Source organism: Lutjanus erythropterus, chromosome 11 (assembly GCF_056507025.1).
Source record: "Lutjanus erythropterus isolate fLutEry1 chromosome 11, fLutEry1.hap2, whole genome shotgun sequence".
NCBI lineage: Eukaryota > Metazoa > Chordata > Actinopteri > Lutjaniformes > Lutjanidae > Lutjanus > Lutjanus erythropterus.
This window is the reverse complement of record NC_139327.1, coordinates 10,644,054-10,659,098: the sequence shown is the minus strand read 5'-3', so window position 1 is coordinate 10,659,098 and position 15,045 is coordinate 10,644,054. Positions and strand designations below refer to the sequence as shown.

Genomic DNA, 15,045 nt, shown 5'->3' with positions numbered 1-15,045 from the left:
CATTTGAAAATATAACAGGCCTACTTACAGTAGTAAGTGGAAATTAATGAATAAAATATTCTCATTTGCATTTGTGTGTGTGTGTTTCTTAGATATTAAATTTCAGAAACAGTTTCCTCTGCTGCAGTGGTCAGTCAGCAGTGATAAATCAAATGCAGAGGCTATTTGTATAAATCTTCATCCCCTCCTCCCTTATTGTGCACCTCTGAAAATACATTTTACATAAGCTCAAACATGCAACAGTCAGCGATGCTGCTTCTCTTCCATATTAAATGCTCAAAACTTCAGTGCAGTCCTTTATTACAAGAGGACAAAAGAAATTTGACTGTAAATAAGAGCTGCAAATCCTGAATAAATCTCCTCCAAGTGTCAAATCACTAAACCATCAACTCAACACCACTCAATTCTCTGGACAACCTGCTGCACAGAGAGCAAACAGCGGGTGTAATGCAGTGATGGTGCCTGATGGCGGCGCTGTACTCCACTCACAGTGAATGGGGAAGGGCTCCAATTCAGTCTCCTGAGGGGTCCCCTCATGTGTGGACACGCAGGCGAAGACCGCACCGACATCCTCCTTGGTGGCAGCGTACTGGAGGGTGGAGGAGGTGGTGGACAGGCCCGTGGCTGGGTCCACCCTCAAGCTGGGAGTGATCATCACGGCTGCAGAGAAAGGGAGGGACGGACAGTGCAGATGACGACCACGCACACTCTCAAATACACAGCATAGTTTGAGCTGCATGTGTTTGGAATTCAGCTGCAGGTTTAACAGTAATGTAAACAGTTTCCTTTAGCTGAGCAGATGTACTGCTGTGGACGGTAGTCAGCAGCAAAACACATTTTAGCTGCTTTAAAAGAAAATCAATATCAATTTAAGTTCATTTAGAATATTTTCACCACTTTACCTTGCTCTCAGAAGGTCTTTTCTGACAGGAAACATCATTATAAAAGCTAAATATGGCTTTCTCCAAACCAACCAAACTCCATGGGCAAAATAAGTAATTTTACCCTGCAGACCACAGGAGTTATTGGTCTACCGCTACCTCAATTTGCTAACTTGTTTGTGTTATTTTGTGACTTTGGTGTTTTAAAAGGATAACTTGTATTCACCAAAGTCACCGAAATAACACAAACAATCAAACCAATCATGATAGTGTTAGACCAGCAACTCCTGCATTCTGCAAGGTAAAATTACTGATTTTGCCAACGGAGTTTGGTTGCTTTGGTTGGTTTGGAGAGGGTGTTATTTGACTTTTATAACAGTGCTTTCCTGTTGAAAAACGCTGTTTGACAGCAAAGTAAAGTAGTGAAAATATTCTAAATATAGCGTACACTTAAACTGATATTGATTTTTTTTAGCTGGCTAAGAAACGTTTTGCTACTGATCCTGTCCACAGCAGTGCATTGGTTTACTTCCTGCTCCAGTACTCCTGCTGCTTCTCTAAACTGTGGGCATGTCGACCTCCACCTACTTTAAGTAATACACTGACTATAGATAAATACACTTCAAATAATTTCTTTATTAATCACAGAAACGACCTGAGGTCTGATTCAGGAGTTGTAACTAAAATGACAGATCAAGTTGCAGTGAATATTGTATATACTGGATCCTTTCTCGATAAGTGAACAACTATAAATTGTCCATTTCTATTGTTTATTGTTGAAGCTGTTGTGTAGGGTAAATATGATACACTATGAGAGGTTCCATTTTCACTCTCTGTACAGAAAAGCTCGTTGGCCCCTCGGGGGGTGGGGGGTGGGGGGGGGGTCTCTGTATGACAGCGTCTTGTGTGTTGTGACTGTTGCATAGTTTCTGGGAGTGTCAGCAAACACGCTATGAGTTACCTTTCCCGTCAGCCACCAGAGGCTTTCCATTCTTCTTCCACGAGATCGTAGCAGCGGGGTTTGCGTCGGCCGCCACACATGTTCCCAGCTGAGCAACACAGAGGAGGGACAACACAAGGAGACAATCAAATATAAAACAATAAAACAAAAGTCCACACACTCACAAAGACTGCTTGAATTCACTTCAGTCGTTTCAGTGAAAATGCTTGGAAGCAGAAGCAAGAGGACTTTAACTGAATCTGGTCTCATCAGTATTCTCTGTGAGCGTGGAAGTGATGAAGTTTGATGTTTATTAACTAAACATTATAAAACACTTGTTGATGAGCTTAACCCAAACTGATTGTAATGCAACAACTTTCACACAGGTACATCAATATAACATTATCCTGCGTTTTTTTATTCATTATTATTTCAGAGGTTATTTCACCCTAAAATGAATAACTGTGTAACAAAAAAATAGCACAAAACACCAGCAATTAGCAGCTTCACTCTAAAACCCATCTCAGTGCAGCCCTCACGTCTCTGTCCTGGAGTTAAAAAAACGTAATGTTTGCTTTCAGGAGAATGTTGGACGCGGGCCAGAGAAGACAAACAACTATCTCATTCAGGAATGAACCAGTTTTTTGTGTTCATGAGCGTGCTCTCTCCTTGTCTGCCTGTTACATCTTCAGGACTGAAGGTCACCAACGGTAGCAGAGATAGGCTGTGTGTGAACCAGATAAGGAGCGAGTCATAAGAACATTCCTTTTCCAAACCGCCTGCTCTCATATCCTACAGCCCGCTCCTCTGACTGAACGTGACTCACCACAAACATGGCTTTGACTCTTGTCAGGAAATACCAGAGGGAGGTATGAGTCACTAGTAAGTCTCGAGTCTTTGCACTCGAGTCCTAAACTTTGAGTTTCAGGTCCTAAACACCCCGGGGGGTGAAAATCACAGGTTTCATCACAATATGATAATTATATTGATTCTTTAGACAACCACACAATATTTGCCGATATCAAAAAGTCTGCCACAATTTTGATTTGATTCAAATCAGGGGATCGAAATCAGATGACATCATATGAGCAACTAAATTATGATTTAACAATTTTATGACTGAACTCTTACAGCTATTTATGACACAGACATGTGATTTTCAAAATAAAGGTGTTAAAGATGTTGATATTTTTACTTTGCATTGATCATATTGGATCGTCGACATTGAATCAATGTATTGATGCAGATCAATATACACTCTTCACCAAATGCAACACTATTCTAACAACAGAGCCTTGACTTATTTCTTTGTGGAGATCAACCAACTGGATTTTTGGGACCAGTGCTGATATCAGTATTATGCCATTAAAAATCCAATACTGATATATTAGCTGATATCTTCTACTTATATATATGAAATCCAAAATTACATCAGTGCACTAAACATATTTTTAGTTTGAGGGACTTTTACTGTTTTTTTTAATAATTATAAAAATGTATAAATAAAAACCAAATAGAACAACTTCAATTAAGAAAACAAATCAAATATACATACAATGCTGTCCATAAAAAAAAATAATTATAAAAAAATTTAAAAAAAAAATACAAATCTGCATCTGCATTATGTTCTGTAAAAAAAATCAGGCAACACATAGGGCTGATACCAATATATACCAGTATAGCTGTGCTAGACCCATATCAACTGATTGATATATCTGTCTGTCTCTAGCTCTTTGTGTAATTCCAGTTTTCAAACCTGCATGTTTTGCATACTGCTACTACTGTTTTATTTACCACTATTTAATTTTTTATACATGAATGAAATCTACAGGGGTTCAGTAATGTAACAATACTTGTTTATGGTTCTCTGCTGCAACTTGATTGGATGCCATCAGATTGTTTCAAACCAACAAAGTGTATCGTTAACGTTAGCTGACTCAGGAAATGAAGTGATTCATGCATTCACACTTTTATAATAACAGACTTTTTCATCTTTGGGCCTGGGGGAAGGTGTCAAGTATTTTCAACTCAAAAGCCTCAAGTCCAAGTGAAGTCACGAGTCATTAGCGTCCAAGTCGAGTTGTCATCAAATTTCTGACTCAAGTCATGTGACTCGAGGCCACACCTCTGGGAAATACAAGTCATATAGTAATAGAAAAAGATTAAAATTACATCTGTTCCATCTCTCTCATTGAAAAATCCACAATCTATGCATAACATGTATTGAATATTCAATATTATGCTGTGCACGAGATTCAGTGAAACATCTATGTGTGCTGGAAAGTTCAAGTTTCCACATCATGTTTGTGTGAGCTGCGTACAGGACCACTACTGGTTTCTAAGTTAGTTGTGATGTTGTACTGTAAGTGCTGCCGTCCAGAAAAACTTCTCCCTTCAGCAGATAAATGTGAAACCAACACATGCTAAGGGTGCAGATTTGTGTAGGGACAGTATGACAGGCATGTCCGTTCCAATATCCAGGGATTACAGAAATGCCCCTAGCAATAATTTTGGTCAAAAAATTAAAATATAACCACTGTCATCTCTCAGCTTCAAGACAGTGTTAGTTAATGAGATTCAAACCATCAGGGGACAAGTGAGACATAAACATAAATCTATTATTTTGTCATTTATTCCCATGCTGTGGGAAAGCTCCTCTGGCAGCAGCACAGCGTTCCTCCAACTCTCCTCACACTGTGCACCGGAGACTGATATTACCATTCTGATGAAGACACTCTGTGTCTCTCTCACTCTGAAACTTCGCAACAACAAGCTGTTTTGTCCCCACCAACCGTGACATGAAATATCTGCTCTTGGCACATACTGTACATCATTCTCCACGGTGAAGGTCAAACATCCCTGTGAAGGAACAATAAAAACTACATTTTTAGTTAGAGGGAGATTCATCTTTTTATCCTTAACCAAGACACCAGGTTGTTAGTTCCTCTTTTCGTGAAGACTCTGATGATAGTCTTGTTTTGACTGTATTTAAAATGTATTCAGAAGCACAAAGATTTTAGGGATAAGGCAGAATTGTATTCATTTGTACCAGTGTCAGGTAGTAGTGAGCCAAAACTGGTGCAGTAGTGAGCAACATGAGAATAAACTAGTAGTTTAACTACATTTTGCAATAGCAGCTAGTTAACTACCAAAACTACAGAGAGTTTTGGGCCATAAAAAGAGAAGGAGTGTTTTGTTTTTTGTTTTTTTGGGGGTTTTTTTGGACCACTGTTCCCCGACTGACTGATGGACATTGTAGATAAAACCAAGGCTGACATTCTTTGTACTTTCTCATGAACACTAGGGTATTTTTATTTATTTATTTGTTTATTTTTGTTAACATATGAGCTGTGAACATTTTTTTTTTTTACAAAGCAGTTCGAAGTAGAGGTCGACCAATTATCACCCTAGCCAATTTTCTGACATCATATTCTTGTTTGTATTTTATATGCCATTGCAGACAAAATAAATTAATAAATGTGTTTAAAGCAGGGTCCAAAATTATCACCAGCCACGTGCTGGTAGATTTACTCTATTTTTTATTCTGATAAAATGACTCTTGCAATTATTATTTTTTTAATATATTGTGTAGTTGTGTTGTTTGCTCGTGGCTTTTTTGTGAGTGTTTTCTGTTCCCTGACCTCCCTTGGAAAAGAGGTCTTAATCTCAATGAGACTGCTTGACAAATATAACAATTAAATAAAAAAACAGTACAAATGTTTGAACATTCACTGGGTGAAGAAAAGTTCATTTTGAACTCTAGCTTAAAGGTGTTTCAGAACAAAGTTTTCTAGTTTTATGTATTTTATACTTTATTTACTTCATAAAAACTCCAGGGAGGTATTTAGTTTATTTATTTATTTATTAAATTTTTTAGTTAACTTTAAAAATGCTGTGGGCAGCCCCCTGCACTTTTTGTTTGAAGATGATGTTGAAAAGTTTTATTCTGATAAAACGTACTGAAGGCATTTCAACAAAGTTTTGTGTTTGAGTTCATATTTTCACACCAATATTTGCAGCAAGGATACTGTATATCGATTCCTTCATGACTAATAATATCCTCTCAGCCCTAAAAATAACATATCAGTCAACCTCTAGTTTGAATTACTTTTTCTAAGTAGCCTTATTTAACCTAACTGGGTTTCTCCACAGGGTAGCTTTCCCAACACTGGCCTGTCTTTGCTTCACATTCATACAATTACGCACATGACACTGGGAGCTGCCCAGTACAGCCAGTCCTCTGCTGCTGGTCACGGAGTACAGCAGCTCCACGTGAGAGGCTCAAAGAACCAGGTGGATCAAATAACAAAGATAAAGGCATGTCATCTCTCCAGAACAGATGATTCAGGTCTTTATCTTATTAGGTCTGGTTAGTTCAGATGATGGTCAAGAAGAAAGTCAGATGAAACCAGATAATATCACTGTATCGTCACTCATGGAGAAGCAGATCCACACATTAGTTCCATCTGTATAACAAGGCGGCGATAATGTATGGTTCTAATCATGGTGACTGAATGATAAGCGGTGGAACGTTGTCATTAGTACTGGGTCAACTGGGGACTGCTGTGCGTCAGTAACATACATGTCACACACATGGTACAATTAACATGCTGCACGCTTGGAAATGATGTTTACATGAGATGTATACCTAACAGAACACCGTGATGAATAGATTTGCTGCAAGTAAATAGTTTATTGGTGGGTATGATACGTCACTTCAACATACAGCCTTGCAGACAGCTGATGCCTGGTTGAGTCAGTGGTACAAATGAACATCATTAACTTTACTATAATTAATGCAAACATCCAGCAGAAATGCTTAGCAAACAGGTAATACATCACCATGCTTAATGTCTGAATAAAAATACTGATCTGGCATTTGCTTTTTTCAGCTTGAGGCTTCGTAGCCTTTTTTTTTTTCCTTTTTTTTAACACTGATCGCTCGCTCCTAACACCGTCGTCCATCACTGAGCAGTTGAAAATGCCAGCAGGTGGAGAATAATTGTCAATGTCTTGAAATGCAGTGCACAGCGGAGCGCTCTCGTTCCGAAGCAGAGCAGAGGGCAGAAAGTGACTGAAGTAATTGTGGAGTTGTCGGCATTGATCAACAACTCTGTGAAACCCCTGCAGGTATATTATGATCATTATGGGATGTGGAGCAGCAAAAATCAGGAACTCATTGCTGATTTAAGAGAGAAATGAGTCTGAAAGCATGTGTGTGAAGTGTGTGCGTGCAGAAGTGCAGCAGACCCTCTTTAGCTCCCCCACCCCCATTAACAAATCACAATGGCTTAAATTCCACAGTGTCAGTTGTGCTGGATTTCCTTTATTTCACTCAAAAACAGCCACTTTATCCAGTGTTGCGGGGGGGTTACGGTGGGTGCACCGTACGCTCTGATCTAATGGGCAAAGCCGCAGAATGCAGTGCTGTCTAACTTGACCACAGGAGGAGAGAAGATAGCCTGAATGTGCTGTCTGAGACAGATAACATAAAATCCCCCAGCAACCATCTATCGCCCGATACTCTACAGTAACACAAAGAGCTTTTAACATACTGTAAGTCCTGGAGGAGAGCTCCATTCAAATGAATTACTATCAGCTCCAAGCACAGGCTTTTTCTCTCACTCAAATCAACCATAACAACCACCACTACATTCACTGGAAAAAGGAATCTTCCCACATCATCTCTTCCTCCATTTTATTATGTGTCTGGACTTTTTTAACCCTTCCAGCTGAGCTTAGCGTGTAACCCCCAATACCAAAAAATATTGGGATGGGGTGTAAAATGCAAAGAAAAACAGCTGAACGCAGCTGAATTCAGCACATAGACAAGACATTTAAACTGATCAACTTGTTTTTTGTAAATATACACTCATTCTGAATTTGATGCCTGCAACACGTTTCAAAAACGATTTATTGTACTTACCAGCCAAAAAAACTATTATTTATTAGTAACTATTAATTCATTGTTTATTGTTTAGTTGTGATGTTTTGTTTACTCATTGTGTTCTAGCGGGTGTTTTTGTTCTCAGGCCTCTCATAAACAGGAGATCTTAATCTCAATGACACTGCCTGACAAAATAAAGATTGAATAAAAAATAAACAAATAAATAAGTGTGAACATTTACTGGTCATCTGGCCGATGGACAAAAATGTTAATTTTGAACTCTTGCTAAAAGGTATTTCAGTACAACATTTTATTTCATTTTTACTTTATAAAAAAACTCCAGGGAGCTGTCTAGTTTATTTATTTATTCAATTTTTTGTTAACTTATGAAATGCTGCAGGCAGCTCTGTGCACTTTGTTTTAAGATGATGATTTGATAAAACAAACTGAAGGCATGGCAACAAAGTTTGGTGTTTGAGTTTAAATAAATTTTCACACAGAGATTTTCATTTTTTACATTAAATGTACATTGATTCTAAATATTTCCTTAAATAATGGTGTCAAAAATAACTCGGTCAACCTCTAGTTTCAAAAAAGTTGGGGCAGGGACAATAAAAGACCTGTTTGGAAAATTCCACAGGGAAACAGGGGACAGTCAGCACAGACGGGATGGGGTTCACCACTTTGGGAAAAACAGCGTGGACAAATAGTCCAACAGTTTAAGAATGACGTTTCTCAACACAAAACTGCAGGAATTTAGAGATTTCATCTTCTACAATCTATAATCTCATTAAAATCCCACCAACCAACATTGAATGTCCGTGACCTTTGACCTTTCAGGCAGCACTGTATTAAATACTGCTTTAAAAACCCACATAATTGTATGACAGATACTACATGGGCTCAGGAACACTTTGGAAAACTGTTGTCAGTAAACACACTTTGTCGCTGCATTTACAAATGCAAGTTAAGACTCTACCGTGCAAAGAGGAAGACTTATGTCAACAACATCCAGAAATGCCGCAGACTTCTCTGGACCTGAGCTCGTCTGAGATGGACTGACGCAAAGTGGAACAGTGTGCTGTGGTTTGACGAGTCCACGTTTCAGATTGTTTTTGAAAATTATGGACATTGTGTCCTCCAGGCTAAATAGGAAAAGGACCATCCAGATTGTTACCAGCACTAACTTCAAAAGCCAGCATCTGTGATGGTATGAGGGTGCGTTAGTGCCCATGGCTTTATGGGTAACTGTCACATCTGTGAATCAGCGAGACAATGCCAAGACACTTGCACATGCATATGTTCCAACAGCGTGGCTTTGTATTAAAAGAATTCAGGCACTAGACGTGCCTGCCTGCAGTCCAGATCTGTCTCCCACTGAAACTGCGTGCTGCATTATGAAGCACAAAATGCAGAGAACTTCTTTTGGAGCATGCTGCAGGCATCAAATTCAGAATGAGTGCATATTTATAATAAACTGTAAAGTTTATCGGTTTGAAAATGAAATATCATGTTTGTTTCTTTGTATTGTATTTAATTTAATATAGGTCAAATGTTCTTGCTAATCATTGTGTTCTGTTTTCTGTTCTGTTTACGTTGGTGTTTAAGAACACTTCAACACTCCTGATACTATCCCATACAAGAACAAGTAACTGTGAAGGAGCAAGTCACATCAAGAATGCATTAACTAGTGTTAAATGTAATCATTTGTAGCTCATTACAGCAGTCTTATAAATTCATTGTCTGTGTGTTATGTCTGCAGATGTCACACTTGCTCTTAATGAACCCAGTGTAACCCATAACGAGAATGTTTCGGTGACTGTGGCCTCTGTTTCAGTCTGTGAATCTCAAAGTGTAAAAACAACATTATTCACAGACGTGTGCTCACAGTCACTCTGTCACTTTCAGACAATTAGTTTGGCCCAAGCACAACAAAAGACAAGCTGTCTGCTGTCTGATGCAGGCACACACCCACACACACACACACACACACACACACACACACACACACACACACACACACACACACACACACACACACACACACACACACATCTTGTTATGATCAAAGGTAAAACACAGCAGGTTGGTGAGCTTCAAACAAAAAACACGTATAATTTCAAAAAAGGCCATTAATGAATTTTGCTTAAAATACCCAAAATAATGTATGCGATGTCTTCATGTTAGATTCCCATTAGTAAACTAGGTTCACTGCTAATAGACATTTTAATTATTGATTAAGGTATTTTTCAATGAATTGGGTAACACTCTACTTTAAAACCCCCAATTTATCATTTACAAGCAGCGTATGACCATTTAATTATAAAGGGACTGCATTTATGTGGCACTCTTCTGGTCTATCCAATCAAAGAGCTTTACAACACATCAATATTCACCATTTACACACATTCTTACAGTGATGGCAGAGGCTGCCATGCTAAATGTCATCCTGCTCATCAGGAGGGATACAGTGCTTTCTAACCAAAGGGCCATGATGACTCTATGGTCACCTGTTCACACACACACACACACACACATGGCACAAATGAGCTATTTAGGGTTCAGTAGACACAGTGGATTAAACCACCTTATGTCTATTGGACCCTGAATTAAGTAAAATATATTATCAACAACTTTAACTCGTCCTGTGGGCACTTGTAAGTGACGCTGCAGTATAAACACCATGACAATGCAGTCAAACACAGCTGTTATAATATTATGTATTTATAGGAGAAATTACAAATGTTGACAAGTATTATACATTAATAAACATTGTAAAATGTCCTTACATGTCATAATATATAATAAAATATTTATTAAATGTTTATACTGCTTATCAATTCTAAGGGTGGGGTTAGTTAAGTGTTGCTGCTTCAAATCTGTTCCAAAAATAATTATGTCTTGTGTCTTTAAAAAGCTTATCTGCTCTGATTAAAAGACCAAAACTTTGAAAGTGTTCCATTTAAAATGACCTGAACTCTTAACTGATTATTAAAAGTATAATGAATAAAACTTCTGTTAAGTGACTAATTACAGGTTGCTGACAAGTATCAATTTCCAAAGCCACTTTTTCAGAACACTTCAGTCTGTATATCTTGGTCAAACAGTTAATCTCATCCTCAAGATGCACTCAAACTAACAAAACACTTCATACATGTCTCAAAATTAGCTTGTTTGACCAAAACAAAACAGACAACAGATGTCATTCAAGAAGCAAAGATCTTCACTCATAACACACTAATAACACTAACTACAGGCTGCAGTACAGAAAAGATGAACCTTTATCTTTGAGGTTTGGGTGATTTTTCACATAAATCAGTATTTGATTCTAGAAAAAGAATAAAACCTTCCGCCTTATTGACTATACTTAAGTATCTGTAACAATAGTGAACCAGAAATGCAGTTATTTGCATCAAGATCCTTTGGGTTTTTTTCTATATTTTTGCATATGGTACTGCAGTTTACTTGTGAAAAACAAAAATGAAACAAAAAGAAAATTCATGAATTTCCAGGGCTGTAATACAGTAATAATTACGAAGAAAACTCATCAACCACATAATCACTCACACTGTACAGTGAGGTGAAGGTCCTAGTCCTCATTCTCTCCTGCATTTGGCCACAATTTACTGTCAACATCACTTCTTTTATTTTCCCTGATGATGAATTTTGAAATTACTTAGCCTGCTCATCTTGTCAGTCGACCTGTCTTCCTTGATCCATGCTCCCGAACAAAATGATTCTGATGCCCTCCCCTTTTATCTGCGTGATAATGAGACTAAAAACAGGACACTTGAATGTAGGCTTTCAATCAGAGTTGTTTAGAATTATTAGTTTATTTCATTATACCTATTCTGCTAAGATTGTCAATGCATTTCAATGTTAATACAGGGATGCACAAAATTGTCCATCATGCTGTTTTGAATATGTTTTTTAACAGTTTTGTTAAACAACATTAAAGTGTGTTACTAATTTTATAAGTGTGCTGCAAATAGTATAGTATTTTTCTGGTGGTGGACAATGAACAGAGAGTACTACTGGTGGACGACCATGGGACCTAACTTCAGAAAAAATATCAACTGTGGTAGGAGATCCTGTTTGAACTGTGTCACAAAGTACACATATAGAAGTACACAATATGATGCTGAATTTTGTAATTGTTTGTGGCATTAATTGTGCCTGCTGCTGTTGTTATATATTGAAATGGTGTGCATCAATCAAAAGACAAGAATCTCAGCTTTCCAGACATAAAGGTAGCAGTAACAGACTTTGTACTATGGGTCTTCTCAACATTTAAAAACACTTCTAACTCTACAATCCTTTCTATAAAAGCAGCATAATTTGCTTTCCCTTATGTTTTTATGACTCAGTTTTCTGTCTGATGCACAGGGTAGAACTAATGCTTTGATACTGCCTTTCAGCTCCCGACTTAAGCACTCAATGACAAACAAGTTTATGGATTTTGGGAAATGTGGTCATTGTATGAATTTTGTGCAAAAGCAGTGAAGAATGATTCACAGTTTGGGCCACACAGACTTTTGCTTCACTGATGGTGTGAAGTGTTCTGACAATGTGACTTCAGCTTCGACTGATGCATGGAACTAACTGTGGGAAAAAAACTAACTAATCACTTTAGCTTTGGATAAACCTTTTCCTGCATATGAGGAACAAACCTGAGTGTACCAAAACTGATATCATGTATGACTGTGATGAGAACTTACTGTGCTTTGGCTTTCACAAATGATATGCTTTGACAATCTAGATCATTATGTCCCACAGAGACTGCAGGTACTACCTGCCTGATGCTGATTTCTGAAGAAGTAAATTAGGAACAGTACGTGCTTTCTCATTCATGAAGCACCTGGCATTAATGCTTGAATGCACTCCGTTTCTTTGTGAAAAAAGTACACCTGGGCTGACTTTTGTGAGCAAATGAAAATACGACCTCTGCCGTTCCACGGCTGAGACGCTTCAGTCTTGCTGCACTCTCCAGCACTCAACATGACACTTTCCTCTAATTTGGGATTCCACTTGAGTATGAAGCTCCGGTGCCCTCCATCACCCGCTTTCTACTTATCCAAACTGAAATCCTTCTCTTCCATCCTTTCTTCTTTCCCACTCATATTCCCTACATCTCTCCCTTCACTACAGAATGCTCAAAGCTGTTCAATAGCACCTGAATTCTTAGGTACGAATACCAATAGAGGCAGCAGTGCTCACTTGATCCATAATAAATGTGTATATGCCGCATGTGGTGGAAGAAATGTGCGTTGCTTGCTAGAGAGAAGAGGCAGATGACCGCTGTGAATGTGCTGCCCACAGCTTTCCAAAAGTTTTCTCTTTTTCCAGCAGATACTAGAGTGAGTGTGAGAGGGTGTGTGTTCAGGGACTGAGAAAAAAAACAGCAGAATAAGGAGAGACGTTCTCGCTGGAGCGGGTGTTTAACTATGAATCAAAGCGCATTGGGATTTGAAACGTATGCATTGTTCTTAAAGCCCAGAGACACATTTGTGCACACGCTGTCACATTCTGACATCTGCTGTGTTTTTTTCATATCAGCGTTCTCTGATAAAAAGCATTTTAGTAGCGACCATAAGAGACAGTTTGATACTGACTTCAGTCATCTCTCACCGCAGCGTTACTCTCACTCTGCAGCTGAATCACAAAGCTCCATTCAACTACGCCCTGGCACCGTCACGAGGAAATTAACTGTATAAGCACTGATACATCACAACTGGGCCAGAAAGAGAAGCGATGCCTGAAACACGTCATGATGTGGGTGGAAGTCTGTTCAGTAATGTGACACAGTAGATCTGATGAGACATATTTGTTTCCAGATTTAAGTAACTGTGACACAGTGAACAGAGCTCAGCCACATTAACTGATTTTGCCTCAGGCTTTTTTTTAACAGCTAATTAACCAGCAGAATAATTAAGAATAACAACTGATTTATATGACCTGCTATCTGATATGACTTATTGTAATATGAACCGTATTTCTATTCACACGCAAAAAATAAGCATTATTTGTTCTGAAAGAAAAAAATCTTACTAGCCTGACTTGGCCACACTGATTCACAAATGCCAATTAGTCTGAATCTCTCAGTTACTTTATGATTTCCAAGAGGCATTATCAACAGGTGAAGACCAAAATGCTTCTGCAAATTGACCCTGCGCTAAGCCCCGCCTTCCTTAGTTACTGTTGCTATGCCTGTCAAGCTTTCCTTTCTCTTGCTGCATGCATGCTATTTCCAGTGATAACAGTGGAAGATTTAACATTGTGAGTAATTGTTGAGACACACTGTCGTTGATTCGACAGAGAAGTAAACTGAAGCAGCCTCTTATTTCTGGCTGACAATTTTGTCGGCTAAACTGATGACTCACTAATATATTTCATCAGTGTAGCTGGCTAATACAAGCTAATGCTAAAGCTTAAACTCCTTGAGTTGGCTGAGAAGTCTGTCTCCAGATGACTTTTTATTGTTTCCCTCAACCATGTACCATGAACCATGTACTTAACAGCTGCAGACATGACATAATAATAACGCTAACAGATTTAGGCTAAAAATACATCCAAGCCAACACTGGTCGGATGGTGAAATGTATATGATAGAAGACAGAAGTAGTCATTGACATCAGAAAAGGAAGAGCAGGGATTAGATTAGTGCGGTGGACCTTGAGACAATCAGTCCACCAGACCAGCCGGACTACGACTAAATGCACAATGACTAGTTGAGTAGGAAAATCCTTAGTTGGCGGGCAGCTCTAGAAATGTCACCTACAACCAATCACAGCAATGAATGAGTCGTGCGTGGTAGTGCTAAACAACACATGCAAGTTGGGTTTGGTTGCTTGGTAACAAACTTTCTCAAATTACTTGTCATTACAGTCACTAAAAGATGTTTCTGAAAACATGTGAGGACAAAAATAGGCAATGTAGTAACAGAATCTAGATTCGCATTTGATCAGCATTGCCTAGTTTGATAGTTTGATCTACATTTTGTGAGTCTGACGCACTGCACTCCAAATGTGTGACTTTTCAAATCTGGACCGGTGACGCTCCTCTGTCAGTCATCATATCAAACCCGCCCAACATGGTTGCAACAGACCAGAGGAGATCCAGCACAGGTATAAATCTGTGTGAACAGGAGGCAAATGCCAAGGCAAAAGAAACATGAGCTCGCTGATTCGTTCTGGTTTCCAGGCCATAATCTTACATTTCTAATTAACTGTTCAAGACAATTAATTGTAAATTCACCAAGAGCTGCCCAAGACCCGAGGACATGCAACATGGCTGCCATTGATGCATTGTGGTACCAATATGTTTTCAGATTGATTTCT

At 38.6% G+C, this 15,045-nt stretch overlaps 1 protein-coding gene across 1 annotated transcript in view; it reads right to left on the bottom strand.

Annotated features, from left to right (window-relative positions):
- Nucleotides 1-15,045, bottom strand: part of alcama (activated leukocyte cell adhesion molecule a) — a 121,377-nt gene that overhangs the window by 27,276 nt on the left and 79,056 nt on the right. Inside the window, exons 5-6 of the mRNA XM_084730759.1 lie at nucleotides 1,843-1,930; nucleotides 490-660 (exon numbers count right to left, since the gene is read on the bottom strand). Coding sequence (XP_084586885.1) covers nucleotides 490-660; nucleotides 1,843-1,930 — 259 coding nt within the window. The remainder of the gene's footprint in view (nucleotides 1-489; nucleotides 661-1,842; nucleotides 1,931-15,045) is intronic.